This window comes from Equus asinus, chromosome 1 (genome assembly GCF_041296235.1).
Source record: "Equus asinus isolate D_3611 breed Donkey chromosome 1, EquAss-T2T_v2, whole genome shotgun sequence".
Taxonomy (NCBI): Eukaryota; Metazoa; Chordata; class Mammalia; order Perissodactyla; family Equidae; genus Equus; species Equus asinus.
In genome coordinates this window covers 159,965,951-159,992,166 of record NC_091790.1, presented here as the reverse complement: position 1 = coordinate 159,992,166, position 26,216 = coordinate 159,965,951, and the positions used below count along the sequence as shown (strand labels likewise).

Genomic DNA, 26,216 nt, shown 5'->3' with positions numbered 1-26,216 from the left:
AGCTCGGGCCTGTTAATGCAATTGCTTATGAAACATCTCTGCTTGGAAATTTCACAGGCATCTCTGTTTCATCACATCCAAAACGGGAACTCATCATCTTCTTCACTTTTGCCACCCTTCCTCAAGAACCCCTAGCTCATCTTTTTGTGTTCATTTCAGTAAATATTATCCAGTTGTCAAATTAAGCAACCTGGGAGTCATCCTTGATTCTTTAATCTATAACCAAAGTTTTTCAGCTACCTCCTAAATATAATTCAATTCCATTTATCTTTTCCTTGCTACCATCCAATCCAGGCTCCATCACCTCAGTCCTATATGGCAGCAATGAACATCTGCCTCCCCGCATCTGTCCTCACTACCCCTGTCTGCCCACAGATTCTCCGATGGATCCACAGTCAAGTAAGTGATCTTTTGAAAATGTAAACTAGATTGTGTCCTCTGTCCCTTGAAACCAATTAATGCTAAAAGTTCTGGGGTGCCCTGCATTGTATCCTAGAACAGAAAAAGGACATTAGCAGAGAACCTGTGAAATGTGAATAATGTCTGGAGTTTAGTTAATAGTAATGTACGAATGTTAGTCATATACCAATGTTGGTTCCTTAGTTTTGATAAATGTACCGTGGTTACATAAGATGTTAACATCGGGGGAAAGTGAGTGAGGAGAACGCAGGAATTCTCTGTAGTATCTTTGTAACTTTTCTGTAAATATAAAACTATTCCAAAATTGTTTTTTTTTAAAAAAACAAAAACCCAAAAACATTAGTAGTGCCTCTTCCCCTGATGTTACAGTCCAAAATCCTTAACACAACCAGCTTTCCCTCCCAGCTGGACCAAACTTATTAATTCTTCCAGCAAGATAAGCCTCCTTCTTGCCCCCAAGTATTCATAGTGTCCAGCCCATTAATAAATGCTTGATAAATATTGGTTGAAAATTACATTTTTAAAATCAAAAGATTGACTGTACATTTGGGGACTGATAGATCTTGGGAAATTGTAAGCTAACTGAGTTGGGTTTTCAGTAGGAGTCAAGGCAGCCCAGGCTACACCTTACCTGCGCAATACATTTCTTTCCTCTGCTCCCTTTATCTCCCCTCCCTCTGCCTTCCAGGCTGCTATCCCTGAAATTCTGCACCAGCCCCCTCCAAGCTGTGGAGACCAGGTGCCCATTTATGATAATGGGAGAAAGACAAGGGCTCTCCTCCCCTCCTCAGAACTGTCTTCTCCCAGCCACCCTGCCCAGGCCACCTCTCACAACCTACTCGTGGATATTTTAACAGTGAGTTTCTGGAAACAATGCTGCCTCCCTTCAGCTCTAACTCCTAGAGTGATTCCAACGACAAGAATTTCAAGCCAGGTAAGAGGAGCCACGTCAGGCTGCCAGATGGTGGGGGAGATAGGCGCGGGTGAGCAGGCTTGAGACTAAAGCATGCTGGAGAGGATCAGGTGTTGCAATCACATTGAGCAAAGGAGTCAAGTGAACCTCATTACACGTTATAGAGCCCTGTTACAATATCCCGTATTACTATGTGAGCTTGGCTTTAACCTGGGACAAATCCTTTTCTGCTCGTGCTTCTTCCTTCCCACCCCCATGTTATATCTTTTCCTCTTTGAAGTCATCACTCTTAAAATAATAATGATAATAAGAAATAACTAATTACTGTCATCATCATTTCATCTAAGATGTCACAATTGGAATATCTTCCCCAGTTTTTCAGATGAGCAAACTCATTCCCAAGTTCATAGGCCGCTGATAACAAGCAGATCTGGGATTCGAACTCAAGTCTTTCGGGCTCCAAAATTCTTGTTCTGCTCTCCTGCAAGTGGCCTGGGGTGATTTGCTCTAAACACCACCTCTCTCAAGGAAGGTCAGAAATGCAATGGGTCTTATAGAAAGTGAAAGTGAAGCATTAGAATCTAACTTCCAGCCGGCTCTCCAGGAGGAAGCTGGAGGAGGGAGTGGGGCGCAAAGTGGGGACTCACTGGGATGTTCCTGTTTTCTCGCCGTGCTTTGGTGATGTTAGAAACTTCATTGCCAAAACCCACCTGGGAACAATATTTTGAATATTCTCCCCACCCCCACCCACCGCTCCCCAACACCAATTTCTTTTGCATACTCCAAAATGATAGACAGAAGAATTTAATACACTTAATGCTTTTCTTTCCATTTACACTATCATAAATTACAAAGTATTGTTCACTTCACAAAATAAAACCATTTCCAGATAAGTTTTTGACAGTATCAAGAAGTACATAAGCTACAACAAACAAATCTGTACAGTTGGGAGGAACAATAACGGCAGGGAACAAGCAGAACCATGTGGATGCCCGTGTGCCAATGGAGTCCATCCGCACAGCCCTTGGGCCTTCCCAGGACAACATGTGCACTGCCCTCCTCCTGACTTTCAGCTCACTTATCACACAGAAATTCTCTTCTGGTCACTCCAAAACAAGATGAGTGAGTAATTACATGAATCATCTCAGACAATCAGAGGAAAAGACATTCTTGGATTTAAGAAAAAAAAAAATCTAGATTTACAGTTTTTGATGTTTTGAATATTTTACCTATGTTACAAAATATAGAAATCTTGGTGTGAAAAGCTCATGCTAAGATAAATATAACCACAAAGATGGAAGAATAGTAACAAAAATCATATTAAATTATTATCTCCACAGAGCTACTTTTGTCAAGGAGGAACAAATATTTGTAAAAACCAAACTTATTCATTCTTACTTTTAAAAAGAGGCTTGTTCATAAAACCAAAATGAAAAAATCAACAATTATTCTGCAGATTCACTTTTCATAAATACAGAAATGTGGAAAAAATTCAAATTGCCATTAATAGATGAATTCAGAGGGCTTGCCGGAAAAGAAAAGAGGAAAAGTGCTAACTTTTTACACGGCCCAGATACAACCAGTGTTCTCAAATCATTTTATGTAAAATGACCACACACATGACATGGAAAGACTACGACCAATTCCAAAACATACTGTGGGGTTTCACAAAGTTTTTATGGAAAGAAAATTTGTGGATGTTTCAGACCATCCTACAATTGCTATAAACATATACCCTATGATAGCAAAATGCCAGTGCTTAACAGCAAAAACTATCAAAAGCAGGGACACGTGTGGCAGGTGAAATTTCATTGAAAAGCACTATAAGGACAGAGGTATGTCAAGATAATACTGCATTCACGGTAAACTTTTCCAGGGCATCACAGCAAGAAGGCAGGACAAGGAACACAGGGTAATAACCAATGCACTGCATTGAGTTCTATTTGCTAAAATAAAGTAACATTCTTGCAGCTAAAATAAAAATACATTTTACAATATAAGTTTCATTTAACGTTTAACATATAGAATTGTCTTCTTTTTGTAAGTGGAAAATGTATAACTGTATCAAGTACCTCTATGAATTAAGTTCCCTTTTATTACTGATAAGACTGAAATTTAAAAGTCTACATTGTTTTTTAATAAGTTAAAGAAGGATTTATTAATCACTCTTCCAGCAAAACAGACACACAGGAGGCTCGGCAAAGACCCAAGGCGGGAGCTTTTTCCCACCCTCACCCTCACTGTTCTTATGTGGAGGAGGCAAGTGTCTATGAGACACAGTAGCCGACTCGGCAATCCACTGTGGTCCAGGAAATTCTGTCACTTGTTTGGAAAACAAATCAAGTGTAAGAAATGTTTTTATTCCTTTAGCCTTATCAATTTAGAGGGGGCTGGGGCCATTCAGCTCATTTCCCTGGTGGATTAAAACAAAACATCTTCATTTTCTATTAAAATCTGCACAATCAGCTTTTGGTACCGCATGTCGTGGAGGGTGGTGAGGGTGCTGTCCTCAGGGGGCCTCATCAGGGTGGGCCCAAACACGATCCCCAGATTTTCAGCATTCATGAAATTGTCTTTTTCATTCATAGTCACTCTGCAAAACAAGTATATACACAGAGACGTTACATAGATTTGCAGACAGATTTATATACTTGATTATGTACGTCTGCCCCTAAGAACTTCTCTTTGGGAAATTGCAAAAGAAAATGGAGAATCAAAATTACAGAAAAGTATTTTTAAAAAGGTAATTTTCTAGTTTTTCTTTTTTAGATTGTTGACATTGCCTTCAGCCAGTAGAAGTGAATTACTAAGTAAATCTGTTATAGATGCAATCTTTGAAATTAGAAAATCAGTCCTTCTTACTAAATAAATGTGGAACTGTCATTTAGGGAATATCGATTTGAAGAGACAGCAGATTCTGAGCTGGCCCCTAGTGTGTACGTATTTTAGTCTAGGCTTGTACAGAAGTCTTTTTTCTCTCTTGTCGCTTCCCACTAGTCTGTATGTTGGTGAGCAGGGAAGCTGAGGGCAGCTTCCCTGTCTGCTGGCAGGGCTAGTGCCAAAGGAGAAAGGTTACTTGTAGGATGGGGCTGCCATGAGTTTTGGAAGAGCCAGGCCATTATCATGGGACAGGGGAATGGCTGGAATGTGGCCAAACGGGAAAGCAGTTGAAGATTATTTATAGTTTCCACAGGATGAGGTCTGGAGCAGCAATTATTGTTGGAATTGAAAATCATCATTGCAACATCCAGATAATAACTGCAAAGTCTTTAAGAGTGAAATTCAAACTCTAAAGTTGGTTTAATACTTTCCCAATGGAATAAAATTACAAACTTCCCAATTCTTGCTTTAAAGAATTTAGGTTTTAGGACTTTCATAATAGGTCAATTCAGCTTGCATTATTTTCACGTTGCAAAGTTAGGAAGGAGGTAGGAAAGAGAACATTTTCACTATCAAATTGCTCACATCTCCCCATTAATTCAGGCACCATGACTGACCAAACAAGATGGTGAGCAAACCCTCTATGATAAAATTAATAAATTATTGCATTTAAGATTTAACTGGGATGTGTCAGCATTTTCCCTGATAATGATACTTTGCCTTCCAAACTATAACAATTGGACACTGATATAATTTATACCTAATTAAAAGCCAGGCTGACATTTACAGTCTATTACTTATCCAAAAATTACTTGTATTCTTAAATTCAATAAATTAATGCAAATGGGAATCTTCTGAGCTAAATATTACATCTCTGATGAACTTGAATATGAACAACAGTATGGATATGTTTTATAAGATAGAAAAATAAAGACCTCAGCCCCTGTGTTTATATGGTATTCTCAACTTGCTTCTTTTGACTTATTAAATGGATCTGTAAATTGGTCAATATAAACAATTTTGGGTTCATTTTATCTAAGAATGGGCTGATGCCATGTATCTTCCAAAAACACAGAGGAAGGCACACAGAAGTGCCCGTATCCCTCTAATATCTCAAAGCCCAGCTCATTGTCCCCAGTACACATGTATGGTAAAAGAAAGAGATCCATGGCTTAGGTAAAAAGAGTCTGGAACAGAGGCTCTGGTGTTCTGTAAACTCCCAAACATCTCCATCTGTCTCACATGCTCTCATAAAGATAAGCCAGCGCATAGCCCTCTGTGGCAGGCACCCTCTGAGATGGCCCCCAGTGATCCCTGCCACCTGGGATTCATACCCTTCCTCTAGAGGATGGGCTGCACCTAGTGACTTGCTTCTAATAAACAGAACGTAAGCAATGGGATGTCACTTCTGAGATTGGGTTAGAGAAAGACTGTCTTTTATCTTGGGTGCTCTTGCTTACTCGCGCTGAGAGAAGACAACTGCCATTTTGAGAGTTGCCTATGGAGAACCCACATGGCAGGGCACTGATTTAACTGGCCTCCAGAGAACAGACAGCAAAAAAGCGAGGCCTCCAGTCCCACAGCCTCGGAGGAACCGAATCCTGCCAACAACCACGTGAGTGAGCTTGGAAGTGGACGCTTCTCCAGCTAAGCCTTCACATGAGGCTGCAGCCTGACTGTCAGTTTGACTGCAACCTCATTATAGACCTAGAACCAGAGGTACCCAGTGAAGCCACACCTGGATTCCTGATCACAGAGACTGTGAGATCATAAATGCTTATTGTTTTAAGCCATTAAGTTTCTGGGCAATTTGTTACTCAGTGATAGATAACTAATAGGTCAAGAAAAACAAGAGATCGGGGTGGGAGCGTGCTTGCCCAGAAGGAAGGTAGGCTCAGGAGTCTGGGACTGGAGGGAGGAGAAGGAGAAACAACAGAACACAGAGTACAGGGCTTGCGTGGGAGGAGGATGCAGAAATGGAGGCAGTGTAGACAAATGGTTAAGACACCGTGTGGGCTCTGGCTCAGACTGCCTGGGTTTCAATCCTGGCTTCACCTCATCTCATCACATCAGTTATTTAACCTCCCTCAGCTTCAGCAATCTCATCTGTAACATGAGACACCTACCAGTACCCGCCTCACAGAGATAACACACGTAAAGTGCGTGGAGCAGCTCCTGGCATAGAGTGTTCTAGCAGTTATGAATGGGGCTGGCCTGGGAGAAGGCAGCACAGTTCACCTTGAAGGAGTATCTGTCTACTCAGTGGGTTAGGGGGGAAGGTTGTGAATTCTCCTAATGCATTAACTGTCCCGGGGCAGATAGAGTTTGTGCCTAACGATACATTAGACCTTTCCTAATGTCAAGGAGGTGTCAACTTACTTCTTGAGGTGGATCATTAGGTATCTGAGGGTCTCATAGTGGGCAGGAGGCAGCAGCATCAGTACTTCATGGACTGCTTCCAGCCTCTCATCCGCATTGGAGATTTCTGTGAAGATCACACATAATGAATATTAGTGCAGTGTCATAACCTTCAAGTTTTCAGAGAAGTAACAAGGGGTTTGGTTTGTTCTGGCTACAGATGGAGGGGAAGTCTAAAAAGTTCATGCAATTTCAGGTAACATTTCACTTAAACAATTTGTTCGTGTCTTGCCTGTTCTATAATGGGGTTGAGGCTGGGAACCATATGCATATTGAATGTCCCCTGGGTGGGTGGCAGGAGGCTGGACATGGTCCTTGCCCTTCAGGAATCTGCAGTCCTGTGAATGCTGACTGGTGGCACATGCACAAACTGTGCTTTGCCCATCTCCTGAATGCTGGATTTGCTAGAAATCTCACTATCACAAGCTTTCATTCACACTGGACCGCGCTTGGTAGTGTTCTCTTGAAGTTGTCCCATAAGTCTTTCCCTGGCAGGCTTCCGTAACTGAATACACTTTACAATGCAAGGGCTTTGGCAGATGAGCCAGCCACCCCAGCCTCTAATGGCGCTTTTCACCAAAGCATTGGCGTGGTTGACGCTGGTGTACAGTCCAGGTTAGGAAGCAGACGCTAGGCATGTTAACAATGGGAGGAAGCACGCCAGCTTCTGCTTTTTAGGTCTCTGGTAGGTATTGGCAGCCACTCAAAGAAAGCTCTCCGGTCATTCCTCCTGGGGTGGAGGGTACCCTGCTGCCAGAACCTTCTCCACCCAGGATCACCAGGACCCAGGAAAGAACGCTCTTACCAGGGAGTAGGGCCACAGCTCATCTGCAAAGTGCATCTCGGACTAACCTCAGCCTGCCCACATATCTCCCCATCAGGCATCTCATTACTATATTTAGCAGCAAATACCTTTAAAGATTATATTTTTAAAAAACTTCCTCAAAGTGTACTTGACTTCTATGTCATGCATTCTAGCATCTGAATCTCCCCTTCCTTACTATGTTCCTGGGCAAAATGTGGCATCCCCACCCCTGCCTATGGTCCTCTCTCTGACAGCAGTGGACCCAAGTGCCAAACACTGAGTGAGCAGCCATGGGCTGATGGAAGACCAATGCTGATGTTCCATTCCAAGCCCTGTGAGCTCAGCTCTCCAAGCCTAGCTTTCCACTTCTGTAAAATGGGATTATGATATTGGCCTCATTAGGTAGTTGAGAAGATTAAACTAGAGGATATTGGTGAGAGTTCCCAGTATAGTACTTGACACAGTATATTCTTGGCCTGTTATTAATTTTGAACAGCATCAATGGCTTGGGGTGTGACTTTAGTCGATTAGCAGTGGGATTCTGCCTAATGGGTAAAAGTAGTTAATCTATATAGTCCACATTGAAGAACACCTGATTTTTTACTACAGAAACATTCTTGCTTTCAACATAAAAGAGTAGGCCTGGCTGTGCTGGTTCCCAGCACAGAGAGAATGATGGGGACAGACAGAACTCCTTGGCACCCAGCTTCAGCCGAGCAGAGTTGGTTTGGTAGTGGTTCAACTCAGCCGGTGAACTATGCCTGATTTTCTATTAACTGGGTACCATTGTGCCCTCATTTGGCAAAGCAAGTACTCATACTATAATTCAAACAGTTCTGAGTTTTAATTTTCTTAAAGTCAAAAGCATTATGCTTAGAAATTTGGTACAAAGAAAAAATTAGTTCTCAGTACTTACTTGCTGCTTCTATAAATTTGGAATAGGTATCGTAGGTGATGACAGGAATGGGTAAGTCTCTGAAATACAGTTTAAGGGCTCCAGTGATGATGTTTATGTCTGGATAGATGTTGGCAGATATATCTGCTTTTTCACCATCTGAAAAACAATGATCCAATTCCTAATTAGGACCTATTTCACCAAGTTAAAGCATGCCCAGAAAGAAAAAAAAAGACCCAGCAATGAACACTCCCTTATAAGTCTCAGCTGACTACTTTGGCCTCTAATAACCCTGAGATACAGGAAGTAACAAAAAGAAGTTTGGTGAGAGTGATTTTGGGTCTGAGGGTAAGTGTAGGCAAAAGGGTAGTGAAATAGAGTTAAAATCATTCTTTGGGTCTCAGCCCCTGGTAATTTGCTAAATAGAAATTTAGCAAGGTAATTCATATTCTAGACCCAAAGGCTCATGATAGAATAAAAATCTAATTTAAAATAAAAAATCAAGAAGTTCTTATACAGCTCCACCAGTATTCTTTGGACTTAGATTGGAGATCACATATACAAAATAACTGTTGAATATCTTCAGTTTCCATTGTTTCTTTCAGGCTCACTGAAGGTTCTTATAACTTGCTCCTTCCTCCCCTGTTCTCCAGGACTTTAATTTTCGAAACTTTAGCCTTCCCTCCTATATAGGTAATGCTATATCTCGTACCATTTTTACAGTCACTTTCAAGACTTTTTTTGACTTTTTGTTTTACCATTAGTAAATATCAGTCCAATGTAACCATCACAGGCTATTAACATTTGGGGGTTAAAAAAAGTTTTAATCATATAGGGACTATTAGCATTTTCTTCTGAAGAGAGTTGAAAGAAAGAACCAATGCCTCAGCAAATTTGGTTCTGAGGATAAAAAAAGCTGCTGATGTACAGAAAATGGTAAGAGTGTAGCAGATATGCTGTCTGATCCTATTATTTACATAGTTAACAAACACTTATTAAGAATCTACCATGTACCAGGAACGGTTAAGCCCCAGTGAATCAAAGAGGTAAAGACACCCTCCCTTCAAATAGCTCTAGTCAGACTGGGATCAGGCACGCAACTCAAGGATTGCGAGGAAATGGGAAGATGGCTATGCTGGAGACATGTGGCAACATGGGGGGACATGGGAAAAGGAAAGGGACTCTTAGCTCAGCTTGGGGTGGTCAGGGAGGATTCAGGAAAGAGGAAGGACTCGAGTTGACACCTGATTAATAGGTGTTTGCCAGGAAGAGATGTGAACATATTCTAGACGGACAGAGCAATGTGAGCCGAGGTGCTGCTTCATGAAAACAGGTAAGGTGTATTTCAGCACTGATGAGGTGTAAAGTATATGGGGAAGAGGAAGTGACCATGAGCTTGAACAGATAGGGCAACCAGATCATCAGAGACCTTGTCTACTATTCTACAGGGTGGAGGTTCTATCTAGCAGGCTAGGGGTTCCATTCCTTGACTGGCTACATCAGAATTATTTGTATTGTTCAATAGAAATACAGATTCTTGGGCTCATCCGGCTTTCTGCAGGAGTCCCTAGGGTGGACCCTGGTGATCTCTATTTTCAAACATGTTCCCAAGTTCACTTATGACATTTGACCTAAGAGATAATATGGCCTAGAGAACATATGTCATAGTCATAAAAAACAAAAGGAGTAAGGAGTTATTTCCTAAACTTCCACTGGCTTCCCCTACTTCAGTGCTGGGGGTACCCCCCATCCCTATGATCTCTTCTTTGGCACTTTGGGAGAAGGAGAAGAGTCAATGGGTTCCTGAGATGGGGGATGCAGAAGGGTGCCCCAGTGCCATGTGGACTGACCATAAATGTTGAGCAACCAAGTCAAGAATCTTGAGGGCACCAAATGCTAGCTGCCCATTCAAGTAGTATCTTAAACTCACTTCTCCATGTAGTTACTCGTTCACAACTTTTAAGGAAACACTTCCCCCAAAAAGGCAGAGAACTATGAGATTTGCAAACTGTTATTCCTTGGCTTCCTGAAGAACAGCTCTCAGTAGCTCTGAAACCCCATTCCCACTATGAATAAAATCTGGTTCCAAAAGAGAGGGTGCTAAGGATAAGTCGTTTGGCATTCAAGAAAGCACAAGCCTACCTCTGTCAAATGCCATTTTGACATCTTCGATGTGTTCCGTGAACCCAGAGACTCTGTAAAGGCCTTCTGACTTTAATCCTGTTAAAAAATAGAGACAGACTTTAACTTTCACTTCCCAAAACAACTGAAAAAGACTCTAATATCATATTTATACCATGTGCTATCAGGAAATGAGCAAATAGTCAGTGCTCTTATATATTACACACTGTCACATCAGAACTTGGACTTGTCCATCTCAGTTTCCATGCAAGTCTGTCTTCATTTGCTTGCGTGGCAGTGGAGACCTCAGTGATCTAGTCTTCTTCCTGCCTGGCTCTGCAAAAGGGAACCCATGTTTAAGATTCCCATCAATCATGGTCTCCTTCTTCCTGTGTTCATCAGATTGCTGATTGCACTGCTTCAGGAAACAACCCACTTTCTCCCCAGCATCATCTTAATCCATGGTGCCATATTGCATGTAGCTCTGTGCTAGGTACACACACATACATGTAGCATATTATACTGATTTTATTGGAATGATACAAATTTTATAGGCTTTTATGTTTAATAAATGACAATATGTTAAATGTTTAAATATGATCGATTTCATTGTTACACTTTCAAATAAATGATCATGCAAAAAGATGCAGGAAATAAAATTCTAATGAATGATTCTGGAAACTTTGCTGTATATTTAGGCTAAACAAAGGATGTGGTTTCTCCTCCTAGATCTTATCGATTTGTTAAGATTTGTCCTAAAGCCTACCCAGGTCCCAAAGGAATTAGAAGGGATAGAGGAACAGATTTCAGATCTTGCATATCAAAAATCAGCTCCTACAAAACTATAGCTACAGCAAAAGCAAGCAAACAAATAGCTCTACTCCTGCTGAGTACACTCTGTCAAGTTCTTGATATCTAACATACATTCCTGCTTTTTATTTGGCAAACATTTATTGAGTGTGTACCATCTGCCATATATAAGGGTCTGCATCAGAGATAACAAATGCATGGCATAAATACTGCCCCTCCTCTCTCCTGTGACCACTGGAGACATTTTTAATTGACTTCCGCTCTTTCTCCCACTGAGCCCCACTCAGCCTGAGAATTCATCTCGTACAGTTATCTAGGTAACCACTACTGGTCAAGTGAGTTGGCCGACAAGACGAGACCTAGTGTCATCCTGTTCTAGTTGGTGGTGCATGTAAACACACCTCAGTATGGCTGTAAGCTGCACTGTGACAGAGGCGAGGACACAGTGGCACCTGGGAGCACAGCACAGTGAACACTAACCCTGTCTGATGACAGGAGAGGCTGTGGGGAAGGTCTTACTGAGGAACTGTCTGTAAAAGAAGTCATGAGGGATGGGCTGGAGTTTGCCAGAGCAGCAGAGGCAGCCATCTCTCCTTCCAATATTATCTGTTGTTTTATCTGTATTATCTGTTGTAACGGAACCTTTGATTTTTAGAACAACATCCAATGCAGTGACTGTTAAATTCTGGCCAATGTGAAGAGAGCAGAAGTGATGTGTACAGCGCCTGAGTTGTAGCCTTGAAGAGAAAGAGCATGCCCTTTTGCCCTTGGTTGGTGAGATGGTGGTAGCCATCTGGGATCACACAGATGAGGGCACTCAAGGATGGCGGAGCAACAAGTTGCAGGGCCTGGGTTCCTGCCCCTGGGGAGCTGCTTGACTAGCCATGGACTGCTCCTGGGGCCTGGACTGTTATTAGAAAGAGAAAGAGATGTCTATCTTTTTGAAGGCACTGTTATTTGGGGTCTCTATGACAGCATTTAAACATATGGATTAAGTAAGTTGATCAGACAGACAGATTTGGAGGTGGGGTTGGGGAGTTGGTCAATCCAAGAAACTGTGAAAAGAAATAACACAGGTTGCATCCTATATGTTGGGCCTGTACTAGGTCATTTAGATGGTCATTTATATTTTAACCTTTACAACCACCTTATGACTCCATTCACTTTACAGATAAGGAAACAGACATCTAAATGGAGTAAGCAACTTGTTCAAGGTCACACTATATCTAATATGAAACAGGGCTGGGAATCTAACTTCAGGTCCATGATCTTTTCACTCTGCCATGCCATGCAGAAACAAATAGCTATAATAGAGCTTTTGGAGAATAACAAGGAATTTGCTATGGAAGGAAGATGGGGTAAGACGTTGGCAGTGGTGGCAACAAAGCTGGGAACCGGAGAGTCATGTGAATTTCTTCCAGCCCATTCTGTGGTTCTGCTCACATGCACATGTCCCTAATACTTGTGGCTCCAATCCCTTGCCTGTGACTCTCCTGGCATAGATTCCTAATTTGTGCTATTCTAGCTCTTGTATTAGGCATGCTTAGTGCTGCACTCTCCAGGGACACATTCGACACCAGACCTGGTGGTAACTTTGCCCGAATTATCTGTTATCTCTGATGATGAGGATCACTGTGGGAATGATCCCAGCTTGTCCAGAGACGCACAAGTGCTGATTGCAGGCTCCAGAGAGGCTGATGATCTGACCACAAATGGCAGAGCCCTCTCAACTTCAGGACCCCAGGCTACTTTTCCTAGCCATTCATCCAGAGTCAGGACACCCCTCCTCAACTCTCACCCAGCTCAGCCCGTGCATCAATACCTTTCCCAGATTCCAAAGCACCCCTTACGCTCTTACAGCTACAGCAGTCAAAAGGCAGGAGGCATTTCTTACAATCTGAGATTAGGTGAGTAAGTCTTAAGGGAATAGAATAGCTATAGTTTTCATCCTGCATGGAAAAGGGAATAATTTCCTATCTCTGAAAGGTTTGGGATAACCAGCTATAATGTTCTCTTTTGTTTTGCTTAGGAAAGAATGGGATAGTTGGCCAAGCATAAATAGCTGTAGAATGTATTAAGCCAATTTGGACAGAATAATGGATACCAACTACAGCAGAGCAATACATGGCAAAAACGTTGAAACTTTGAGCTTTATACATGGTGCAATCATCCAAATCACACCCAGAAATCCGCCATATCACTGAACATTTTGATACTGGAGAGCGGCCAAAAAAAGCACAAGTAAAGGAAAGATGACTCAAGAATAACATAAGGAAACTTTTTCTTGAAATGTTATCTTCCTTGCCTCCTTGATTTTTCATTGCATAGATATTTTTAATCTTTTAAGTTTCCTCTTTGAAATAAACAGAATCAATACTAGGAGTAAACTTCTATGGTAGGAAATGTATGCGTTGCTCAACAATTTTTTCCTTATTTAATAGAAGAACTTATTAAGACTCGATTCCAACCTCACCTCTATCATAAACCCTTTCTGAATTGTCCTCAAATAAGATGAAAATGTATTCCTCTGTGACTCCATGGTGTTTTGAATGCACGCACCTAGAACATTTATTTGCCCCTCTGATTCTGCACATAACAGTATGAATTTCTTAAAGGTGAGAACTGTGACTTTTACATCCTCCATGTGGGGCCTAAAATAAATGCTTAGCAAGCTTGTGTTGAGTGCACATATGCATGGTTTGGATATGAAACAGAAATTGATGTAGTTGGGTGGATTTAGTTTATGTGTGTGTGTGTGTGTACATGCGTGCCCGTGCAGACCATTTCCCAACATCAATAGTGGAGAGAGTTGATTTAACAATTATAAGAAAGTTGCCTTGACAAACTAAACATAAGCAGTAAAAATAAAGGCACTATGATAAGGCGTCTTTTCCAAACCTCTTGCTTCGATTTCCCGAATGCATATGTCCACCACCATGGGCCTCTGCGTGTTGTGAGCCTTCACGAGTGTTGTGAGGTCACAACAGTACACCTTCTTGATCCTCTTGAGATCAGGTTGGCAGTCATTTGGAACGTGCTTGGAACACTGTTTGTGTACGTTCAATCCACAGTCTGTAAACAGAGAAGCCACATTAGCCTTGCCCGGCCCTTTTGTGAAAGCCCAACACAAATTATATGTTACCAAAAATAAAAATGAAAACACCCAAGGGTTTGCTGTGTTTCTCTGGAACATCCATCCCATTTAGAGGTGATGCTTTCCACAAGATGAGCATGAAACCATCTTTACTCACGAAACTCTTGTATAGTTCCATTTTTTTTCATTAAGCCTTCTCTGTTGCTGGACCACAAGAATACAACATCTCACTGAGATAGTTTTGGTAACTAGCCAGGTTGTTTGTAGGTTTTTTTTCTCTTTTTGGACTGGAATCTTTGGGTCCACATGTGGGCTTTTGGGCTTGGATTCCCAGAGCTGGTCATGCCTCATAAAGGGTATCTAGGACTTTTGCTAGTTTATTTCCCCTAAAGGCCTTGATGCTTCTCTTGTGGAAGAAATGATTGCTTTCTCTGCAGGAACCTCTGATCTTTGGTCTGAGGGACCCATGACCATCGGCATCTTCTTCTCCTTTCCTGAAGAGTTGCCCATAGTTTCCACTCCCTCCTTCCTTGTTAGGCAGTTTAGGTAGGCCATTTTCCTTTCCACTTGCCTTATTTTGACACCTGTGAGTGAAATAATGTCTAACTGGACACCAGTGGGAGTACCTGAGGGTTTACAATTTAGAACAACACCATGTAATTTGATGATTAGAGTAATTATTTATAAAGCTCATATCAAGATCTGAAGCTGAAAAGGTGATTTTAAGTTCAATGAACACATTAAAAGTCTTGTTAGCAGTTGGTATCCACTGATGGAATTTCTCTAACAATAACAAGGCACAGACTACATTCTGGAAAATAAAAATTTAATGGTGAAGTTGTTCAAAGTTGATGTGTTGTCTGTTCAAAGTGCTTTCTAATATTGATTGTTTAACAATAATTAGGGGCCATCCCAGTGACATAGTGGTTAAGTTTGCACACCTCACTTTGGTAGCCCGGGGTTCACGGGTTTGGATCCTGGGTGTGGACCTAGCACCACTTGTCAAGCCACACTGTGGCAGCATCTTGCATAAAATAGAGGAAGATTGGGACAGATCTTAGCTCAGCGACAATTTTCCTCAAGCAAAAAGAGGAAGATTGACAACAGATGTTAGCTCAAGGCCAATCTTCCTCACACACACACACACACACACATGCACAAAATAGAATAACAATTATGGGCCAGCCCAGTTGGCACAGTGGTTGAGTTTGTGTGCTCCACTTTGGTGTCCTGGGGCTTGAGGGTTTGGGTCCTGGGCATGGACCTACACATCGCTCATCAAGCCATGCTGTGGCAGCATCCCACATACAAAAAAATAGAGGAAGATTGGCACAGATGTTAGCTCAGGGACAATCTTCCTCACCAAAAAAAGAAGAAGAAGAAGAAGAATTTTATATATTATATAATTTATCTATTTTATATATAAATATTATGCACACATGATAATGAATATTACAATCAGCTGCTTTACTACAAAGCACTTAACCACACCAAAGATTTGAGAGGATCTAAAACTATAAAATCATCAAAAAATGATTTTTGAAAAACATCAGATGATTTTCACGTAATGTTTACTGGTGAGTTCTCTCTGTCTACCCTCCTTCCAAGGAAAAAACCAGCTCTCATTCATCTTAGTTTTATCAACATGAGAAACTCAATAAAACTCAAGAGAACTTTAATAATATTTTGATAGATCTATTTGGTGAATGTAAATTTTGGTGAACTGAACTAAATAGAATTGGTTGGTTTTCTTGTTTGGATCCTCTTTTATAAAATGAAGATAATATAGCACCTACTCCTAGGGTTATCATGAGGATTAAATAAGTTAATAGATATAAAGTCTGAAGTGTGGTGAACACTACATAAGAGTTAAATAAAAGGAAAAAATATGGCGATAGAAAATGTAAAGATGCCTCCCCAGCAATTCTTAAGTTTTTTCATTAGGAATTTTTACTATGTTCTCACAAACCTCATTTAAAGCAATTTTTTAAATTGCGGTAAAATATACATAAAATTTACCATTTTAATCCTTTTTAAGTGTACCGTTCAGTGGCATTAAGTACCTTCACATTGTGTGCAACCATCACCACCATCCATCTCCAAATTTTTTTCGTGTTCCCAAACTGAAACTCCGTACCCAATAAACAATAACTCCCCACACTCCCCTCCCCCAGCCACGGGCAACCACATTCTACTTTCTGTCTCTATGAATTTGACTACTTTAGAATCCACATATAAGTGGATTCATATAGTATTTGTCCTTTTGTGACTGGCTTATTTCACTTAGCATGATGTCCTTCTTCATTCAGCTTGTAGCATATGACAGGATTTTCTTCCTTTTTAAGGCTGAATGATATTGCATTGTATGGATAGACCATATTTTGTTTATCCATTCACCCATTGATGGACACTTGGGCTGCTGCTACCTTTTGGCTATTGTGAATAATGCTGCTATGAACACGAGTGTACAAATGTCTGTTCAAGTGCCTGCTTTCAGTTCTTTTGGGTATAATACCCAGGAATGGAATTGCTGAATTCTATGATGATTCTATTTTTAATTTCCTTATAAATTTCATTTTAAGTTCTGAAGCAATAGTGTGTTTATGTAGAGTTAAATACTGATGTTTTATTAAAATGAAGATGTTTTATAACAAATATAAAAATATTCACTTTTGGCAAACAAATACAATTCTATATGCTATAAAGTCTAGTTCATGTAAAAATATTTAAATATTTATTTAATATTTACATATGATGGCAATGATGGCTCTGTCTAGCCTTTAAGGATCAGTTTTCAGTTTTCCTGCTGCTCAGAGGAAATATGAGGTGAAACAGTGGCCATTGGAAAATACTAACATTACAGCCTTAGAATATGTTTTATTAAAAAAAACACACACACAGAAAAAAACCAAAAACCCTTTACCCCAGAGAAAGTTGCTCTTCACAGCTAATCTGAATCCCAGAGTTTTGTTCTCAAAATATTGACTTTGGACCAGTTTCCTGCTGAAATTGGATAATACCAGCAATTAGGGATATTTTGGATAGGTATAATTGGGACAGGCTGAATTAATGACTACTGAGTAATTCAAATATTCTGCCACACTGCTCAGTGGTTGAGCTGTGAGATACTTTGTGACTCTTGGTGAGTAAGCCTTCTGTGTTAATTTGGGCATCTGGAACATTTCTGAAGAGGCTGCCTCTGAGCCTACAGATACAGCTTGTCTCACAGCTCTGGGATGGGGGCAGGGAGAGATAACTGACATGCATGGGCACTAATGAACCATCCAGGTCTCACCCTGGTGATTGCTGTATCTACACAGTAGAAGCTAAGATAGCCCCTTCCAAGCAGAGAAAAGATTTAAGGCCCCATGATCCTGTGAACCAAAATGGGCAGTACGGAGAAACAGATCTTCTTAACGTAGTGTCATTAGCTTATTTTATTTTAAATGCTTCATAAGAATTATTTTTTAAAATCATACCCTAGCAAAGAAGAAATCAGTCATGGTGTCAGTGGAAACACAATCCTTACATTACAGGAGGCTGTTCTTGCTCCCAGCCAGAAATGCTTGTCAGAAAAAGCATGGTAAGATGAATTAGGAAGCCCAGTTACACATTAATTTGGCAATTTTTTGCTATTTTGTTAGATGTATCTTAATAAGATGTGTCGTGTACTCTTAGCAATGGGTGTGTGCATCTAGTTCTATATGGAAAAAGACCTAGGGTTTCAATGTGCTTTGAAAATATGCAATATCAAATCAACGTGTAGAGTTCCACTGATAATCTGATAGCCGAAAAATACTGAGTATGGCCTCTAGAGTCGAATTAATGTTCCACCATTTACTATGTGGCCAAGGGCAATGAGCAATGATGTCCAAGCCTCAGTTTCTTCATCTATTTAGTGGGGAGAATAACTTCATCTCCCCCAAGGTCTATTGGTGGGGCTAAATGGCATGATAAATAGAAAATGCTTGGCTCAATGCTTGGTATGTGGTGAATGTTCACTAGTATTATTATTTTTATGCCCTGCCTTTTATAGTAAAGTGGGGATAGGAAAGAAATATGGCTTTTCTATCCATGCAGTTCCATTGGAACTGATTTTCTTTTAAGGATTACCGCCTATTTGGGGTGGCAGGTAAGTGCCTAAGGAAATGGACCTGCTTGGACTTTTTCCTTTTCTTCCATAAAGATGAGATATTCCTTCTCCTCCTGGCACACACCTAGCCCAGTCTCTCCATGAAGCACAGAGATGCCTTGAATCTTTCAGAAAGCTAGACTTCTGAGCTAAGGTAGGCCTATTTCCCAGCTCTGGAAAGATGCCCTCCAGCTCAACATTGTGGCACTTTATACAAATGGAAATGGATACAGAAAGTTCCAGGTCTACCTGAGCACCGGACCCCTTGGGCGATGAGCCCCCACATGAAGTTGGCACAGTATTCACACCAGTGTGGGCCTCGAAATGTGTGGACCTGTGATCCAGAAAGAAGAAAAATATCAGAAAATTCAGAGTCATTTGGAGGCAGGTGGCCTTGGACATGAAACAAATAGATGAAAGTCAAGAAATAAAGCCCTCAGTGGGAGCGAGCATCCCTCACTGGGCCTTTTCTTTCCAGTGGGCTGGAGTTGTAAACAGACCTGAAGAAAACAGAGATGTGCTTTGGTCTCTGAAAATCCTCCACCAATCCACCATGCCCCAGGTCAGTGTCAGAAAGGAAGGTGGAGAAACAGTAAGATCATAGGGCCGTGCCATCAGCTAAGGAATGAGACTCTCATCACCCCAAAGAAGGCACTGCATGGACAAACCCAAGAGAGCCCAAACCACTGGCAATAACCTGCAGTTAGCTCAGTAAGTTCTGGAAGGCAGACTGTGTGCAGACTATCCAGGAAGCTATAAAAAACACATGATTACAGGACAATTAAAAGGCTCCAAGGCTGTGAGCCACTTCTAAAAAAGTTATTAGAAAGATGAGGGAGTTGGTGGAAAATGAAGTCTACCAATAGGATCTAAAGAACTGCCTTCCCCAGAGACTGAGTCCGCACTCGGCAGGCTGGGTGGCCTCTATGAGTGTAAGCTGCAAGTCCCTTCTGGTTGGCCAAGGTGCCAGTCTCATTGGTTTGTGCCCCAGCCAGGTGTTAAAGATTTTAAATATCATGAAGTAAAGATGGTCTTATCTCTAATTATTCAGGTACGGGTCCTCCTGTGACAGGACCATGTACTAAGATATGATTAAAAAAACCCCAAAAATATATGTTCTCTAGCACCAATGAGCTTCAAGAAGCAGACCTAGAAGTTTCCTTGAAAGCAAATGTGGCCATGGTAAGCCAAAAACCACCACAGGAGTCTATTCGGGGGCATGCAAATCTACATGAAAAGGTTTTGAATTTTTACAAAATTAAAATATTATGAGACATTATACAAGGACTTCTAAAGTTTTAAACCTCCATTAACAAAAGAAAAGAAATGCAGACAATATTATTCAACACACTGGGAGGTCTGTATACTACTTTTATTGAATAGAAAAGTCAGGATGACAACTCTGGTAACAGTCTGGGAAAATGCTCATCAGCTCTACTTAACAACAAAAAAAAAACGGCATCACTTTGAGATCTTGCTTTATTTAAATATGCTAGTAATTGGGTATACATAAAGTGGCAAGCCAAACAGACCCAGTTCCCTCCTAGTGGAACTTGCAGATTTGTAAAGACAAAGTGAATAAGTTAATAAATCAAAAAGAGAAACTTACGACCATGGTTTCTATGCAATAAAACTAAGTTATAATAGTCTTTTGGTATTTCAGTTTATCACATGCAAACTGCCATTATCCTATTTCTGCTTTGAAAAAAGTCTCTCAGAATTTTTTTTACTAAAGTGGAGAATTGTGCTGCAAGGAAGTGACACCAAGATGTGGCAAAGCACGCCTTGCAGGAAGGCAGAGAGTCCATCCTGAGGGCATCGCCTTCTCACAGAGCCTCAAGGCCGTGACTCACCCAAAGTCTCCCTTAGATCAATCTTGATGCTAAAAGAATCCCTCAGTAAAGAGTCCTGTGGAAAGTTGAACATTTTCTAAATCCAGCCATCAAAGGCTTCTTAACATTTTACTAGAAATGCTGGTTAATTATGGCAACAAAGTCAATTGTTAATATGCTATTGAAATTGCAAGAGCAATTAAATAAAATAATATGTAAAATAAAAATAACTCCAAACAAAAAAAGAAAAGGAAAAAAGGTGTGGAAAGGGCTATAAAAGAAAAAATGAGGTCGCTACTAGGGAGACTGAAGAGGGGCCCCAATGTTATCCTCACCAGTCGGGAAGGCCTCTCTGGGAAGGTGACCTCAAGCTGCTTGAAGGAAGAGAAGGAGACAGTCTGGTGGGGGCAAAGGGACAGCTGCATTCCAGGCAGAAGGAATCTACGGAGGCCATGCAGGAGCAAAAGAGCTTGACGTGACTGAGGAACTAAAGGGCCAGGGTGGCCAGAATGCCAGAGTGAGGGGGAGAGGAATTGGAATGAGGTTGAAGGTAGGAAAGGGTCTTGAAGCCTTTATTAATGTGTGGATTTGGTTTTAATCTAGGTCCAACAGGAAGTTCTTAAAGGATTTTGAGTAGGAAGGTGCCTTTTTTTTTTTTTTTTTTTGCTGAGGAAGATTTGCCCTGAGCTAACATCTGTGCCAATCTTCCTCTATTTTGTATGTGGGTTGCAGCCACAGTATGGTTGCCATTGCATGGTGTAGGTCTGTGCCTGGGGAACTAAATTTGGGTGGCTGAAGTGGAGTGCGCTGAACTTAACCACTAGGCCACAGGGCCGGCTCCTGGAAGATGCTTTTTAAAAAAGATATTCTGACCATTGTGTTGAGAATGGATGGGACAGTGGTAATAGCAGAAGAGATTCAGAAACTAGATAGTATTTTCTAGTCGAGAAATGATAGAGGCCAAGGCCATGATGCTGGAGGTGGAGGTGCGAAGTGGATGGACCTGAGATATATTTTGAAGATATAGTTTACCGGATGTGATAATAGAATAAATGTGGGTCTTTGAAGGAGAGAGGAATCAAGAATGACTCCTAGATTCTAGCTTTAGAAACCAGGTGGGTGGTGACACCATTTGCTGCGATAGGGAAGATAGTCTTTTGGGGAGAAATTCAAGAATTCAGCTTTGGACAGTTTAAGATTAAATGCTGCTGAAATTCCAAGTATTAGGGTCAGGCAGGGATTCACACATAATTCAACAGCTCAGACGAGGAGTGAGGGCTAGAGGTATACATTTGGCCATCTCTGACAAATACATGGTAGTTAAAATTGCATGAATAGATAAAAACTATTAGGGATAAATAGTAGAAAATGAAGAAAATAGAGGCCAATGCCAAGCCTTTGGTGCTCCAACATTTGGAGAGAACCAAGAGAGTGAAGTGTTTCAGAAGCCAAGAGGAAAGAGTGTTTCAGGGAAGAAGTGGTCAACCACGCTGAATGCTGGAAAGAGGTCCAGTTAGATGAGGGATGAACATTGATCAGACACAGGGAAGTCCTTAGCAACCTTGGCTACAGCAGTCTCTTTGGACTGGCGAGGGCAGAAGTCATACTCAAGTGAGCTGAAGAATAAATGGGAGGTATGGAAGCGGAGAAATGTGGAGGCAAATTCATCCAGAAATCTGGCTATGATGTCCAGCAGAGCAACGAGATAGCTCCTGGAAGATATGGGGTCAAGGGAAGATGTTTTTTAGTAGAAGATGGGAGACATTAGGGCATGTTGACTTGTCGATGGGACTGACACAATAGGTACAAGAGACTGGCGATGCAGAAGGGAGAGAAGCAAGGAAGCGGTCATCCTGAAAAGCTGAGGGACGATGGGGTTGAGGGCATATAGGGAAGCAATATTCAAACAGAGAAACAGTTGAGATCTTTCCAGAATTAGTAGAAGACACAAAATCTTCAGATTAAGAAAAGCTAAATGAGTCTCAAACATGACAAATAAAAAGTAATCTATACATGGATAGATTATAGTGAAACTGCAGAATACCAAAACACAAGCAAAATCCTATAAAACAGGTTACCTGCAAAAGGACAGCAATTAGAATGAAAACAGACTTTCCCTCAGCAAAAAGAGAATAATAGATTATGGAACACTTTCAACAAACTGCTCAGAGAGAATTACTGCCAAGTGGGATGGAATCCACGAATTTAAAAATGCATAAGAGAAAAAGACATAAAGATTTGATCAAGCCAGTAAAAAACAAGAGAGGAGAAAAACAAAGCAACAAAAACCACACATAATAGAGGAAAAAAACAAGAAAAAAACTTATACGTCTCTAATCATCATATATATAAATGGCTCTAACTCATCAAATAAAAGACAGAAATTTTCAGATATTTAAACAACTTTTCCAAGAAACACGCTCAAAATATGTGATAGAAATGTTGAAAGTAAAGGGATAGAAAAAGACATACCGAGCAAACGCTAGGCAACAGAAACTCAAAATAGATACACTGATACGAAATACAGATTTTCATTATTAGCGATAAAGATGGTCATTATATAATAATTAGAGATTTAATTTTACCATAAAGGTATAATAATCCTGAGCTTTTATGTACCTGACAGCAAGGTCTCAAAAAATACAAAAGAAAAACAGAAGGAGTTACAAGGAGAAATAGGCAAATCCATAATCAGAATGATTTTAACAACTGCTCACAGAAATTAATAGATCAAATAGCTACAGTTAATATACTGAATATAAAAGGAACCTCATATCCAACAATCAAAGAACACACACTCTTAAAAATCACATGCATATCTACACAAACTGACCACACAGCAAGCCTCAACATTTACAAAACAGTCGATACTATAGAGACCGTATTCGGACTGCAATGCAACAAAATTAAAAATCAGTAATAATAGATAGCCCAACTCCAATATATGTGGAAACTTAAAAGAATTTTTAAAATTTAGCAGTCCAGGAAGAAATCTTAGTAGGAATTATAAAACATCTAGAATTGAAAGACAAAAAAAACTCCCCTTGTGGGGTATAGGAGCTTTAAATGCATATATTAGAAAATAAAAGTTGAAAGTTAATAAGCTAAGTATACTATTGAGGAAGCTAGAAAGATAACAGAGTAAAACAACAACAAAAAAGAGATGATTACAGAATATAATGAAAGAGAAAGAAAAGACGTAAAAGGAATAAAAAAATTAAAAGGTGATTTTTAAAAAGATTTATAAAATAAGTAAACTTTGGGCAAATTGAGCAAGAAAGGAGGCACAAACTATAAAGAGAGGACAGAAATGCAGATGCAGTAAAGATAGAAAACAAAAACCTTGAGAATACTAACTTTGTACCCACAAAATTAAAAGTAATGTGGAATACGTAATTTTCTTAAAAAATATAAATTATCAAAAATGACTCAAAATAACCCAGAAAAACCTAAATTCAATTATATCGATTAAATAATTGAATCTGCAGTAAAACATCTACTCTCAAATAGTCACGGATCTCAAATGATTTTATTAAGTTTTAGCAAATCTTTAAGAAATAAATGATCTCTAGCCAGTACAGACTACTGCAGAGTGGAAGGGGAAAAAAAAAGAAGAAAAGCCCCACAATTTGCTTTATGAGGCTAATATAATCTTGCTATACCAGAACAGTACAGGAAGGTAAAATTATAGGTCAATTTCAGTTATGAACATAAATGTAAAAATCCTTAAAAGAAGGATCCTACTGAATGTGGCATTCTGTATTTAAAATGTCATGGCCAAGGAGGATTTTCTGCAGGGATTTAAGGTGGTTAATGTATTACCAGAATTCACCACAATAACAAAACGAGAGAGAGAAACCACAATCATTTCAAAAATTAGAATACTGACAATCAATAAAATTCAACATCCCTTCATAATAATAGCACTTAGCATCCTAGGAATACAGGAAACTCTCCTAAAAAGAGTTGACTAAAGGTATCTATCACGCACACATCATAAACTGAGCATTTAAAGATGGAACATTAGAACAATTTCCTTTAAAGTCAGCAAAAAGATGAGACTGCCTGCTATGAATGGCTTCTCTTGAGCATCATTCTGCAAAGTTTAGCCAGTGTAACAAGACAAAGAAATACGACATATGATTGAAAGAAGAAACGAGGCCATCAAGATTGCTTAACATAAAAGCACTTAATAAAACTTTGCTTAATATAATGAAGAAATCAATAGCACTGCTATACACGAGCAATAACTCATCAAATAATAAAAATCAAAGACTCTGCGGCTGGCCCCATGGCCGAGTGGTTAAGTTTGCGTGCTCTGCTTCTATGGCTCAGGGTTTCACCGGTTCGGATCCTGGGCGGGGACATGTCACCATTTGTCAGGCCATGCTGAGGCAGCGTCCCACATAGCATAACCAGAGGGACTCACAACTAAAATATACAACTATGTACTGGGGGGCTTTGGGAAGAGAAAAAAAAAAGAAGATTGGCACCCGTTGTTAGCTCAGGTGCCAATCTTTAAAAAAAAAAAAAATTAAAGACTCCTCTCATACAGCAAAATCTAAATTCAGCAAAAATCTAAAATAATTAGAAAATAATGAAATAAATGACAGTAAGGACATAAATAAGAAGAGAGATAGTCTATATTCATGTATGGCAATGCTCAGTATTGTAAATATGTCAATCACCCTCCAAATGAATCTATAAATCCAATGCAGTTTCAATCAAAACCTCCATGGTGCTTTTCACAAAACTTGACAAGTCGCCCCTAAAATCCATATGGAAAAATGGAGCAGAAAAGAAGAGCCATGATAACTTCGAATAAGTGGAAGAGTGTAGAAAAACACATCCAAACACACATCAAGACTTCTGTAGTTACAAAAAGTAAAACACCGTTCAGGATGGACAAACAGACCAGTGGTACAGAGTGGAAAGGCCAGAAACCCAATCAAGCGTAAATGTAGACTCTGTGTATCTCAGAAGCGTCTTACAAATTAGTGGGGGAAGGATGTCAGAGAGATTAATTATTTCCTATTTCATCTTCCTATCCACCCACTCGTTATTCCCTCATTTATTTGATACTTACATGCCGATTGCCTGCTTTGAACCTGGCACTGTACTAGTCCTTGGATATACAAAGTCAAAAGAGACCAGAGGAGCACAGACCTCCCTGCACTCAAGGACGTCATCTACAAGAATAAGCAGACAACATGAATAATTATCCCACAGTAGCATGATAGAGAGAACAATAGATTCTTCCTGAGAAGGCTGGGGAAAGTGATATTTGAACTGAGTTTTGAAGGATGGATAGGAGTTCACCAGACTGGGAAAGATGGAGCTGGTGGAGAAGTGATGGTGTTGACTGGGGAGGCAGATGACTTGGGGAGAACATTCTAAGAAGAAAGAGCACAGCCAAAGGCCAATGAAGGTGGGCTTGGTTTTTGAAACGCTTTCTTTTCTTGTAGGTCATGCAAAAAAAGGAATGACAAAATTATTCTCTGGAACATCTCCAGTGGATAAAGAAATTGCATGGGAAATATCTCCATACTTTGGGGTAAGAATGAAAATACAGTATTTAGAAATTAGAAGAGTAGCTTCAGTGTTTACTACACATTGACAAAACAGAAATCAGCCTATTGAATGCTTCAGGAAACACAGGAAACGCTACTCACAGATTTTCTAAAATTTCGCTTTTTGCCAATATTTTAAAAAATAATTAAGCATATCAAAATTGCATTTAACACTTATTAGCCCTGCCCATATTTACCAACATTGTTTCCCCTCAATGTCTCCCCAATGCCTTCGATCCCATTTCTCCAGCCAAATAAACGCAAGTAGACATTTTTGAATAACAAATAACTCTGAGTGTCCCCACAGAAATAAAACAAAATGGGGA

At 40.2% G+C, this 26,216-nt stretch overlaps 1 protein-coding gene across 2 annotated transcripts in view; it reads right to left on the bottom strand.

The window, feature by feature from the left end:
* Positions 1 to 2,121: 2,121 nt before the first annotated feature.
* The window catches only part of CHN2 (chimerin 2), a 287,694-nt gene continuing 263,599 nt past the window's right edge, over positions 2,122 to 26,216 (bottom strand). For both annotated transcript variants that reach the window (XM_014841045.3, XM_070511247.1), the window contains 6 exons: positions 18,738 to 18,822; positions 14,161 to 14,334; positions 10,474 to 10,551; positions 8,353 to 8,490; positions 6,593 to 6,698; positions 2,122 to 3,926 (listed from right to left, as the gene is read on the bottom strand). In XM_014841045.3, coding sequence (XP_014696531.1) covers positions 3,755 to 3,926; positions 6,593 to 6,698; positions 8,353 to 8,490; positions 10,474 to 10,551; positions 14,161 to 14,334; positions 18,738 to 18,822 — 753 coding nt within the window. In that variant the 3' untranslated portion in view covers positions 2,122 to 3,754. The remainder of the gene's footprint in view (positions 3,927 to 6,592; positions 6,699 to 8,352; positions 8,491 to 10,473; positions 10,552 to 14,160; positions 14,335 to 18,737; positions 18,823 to 26,216) is intronic.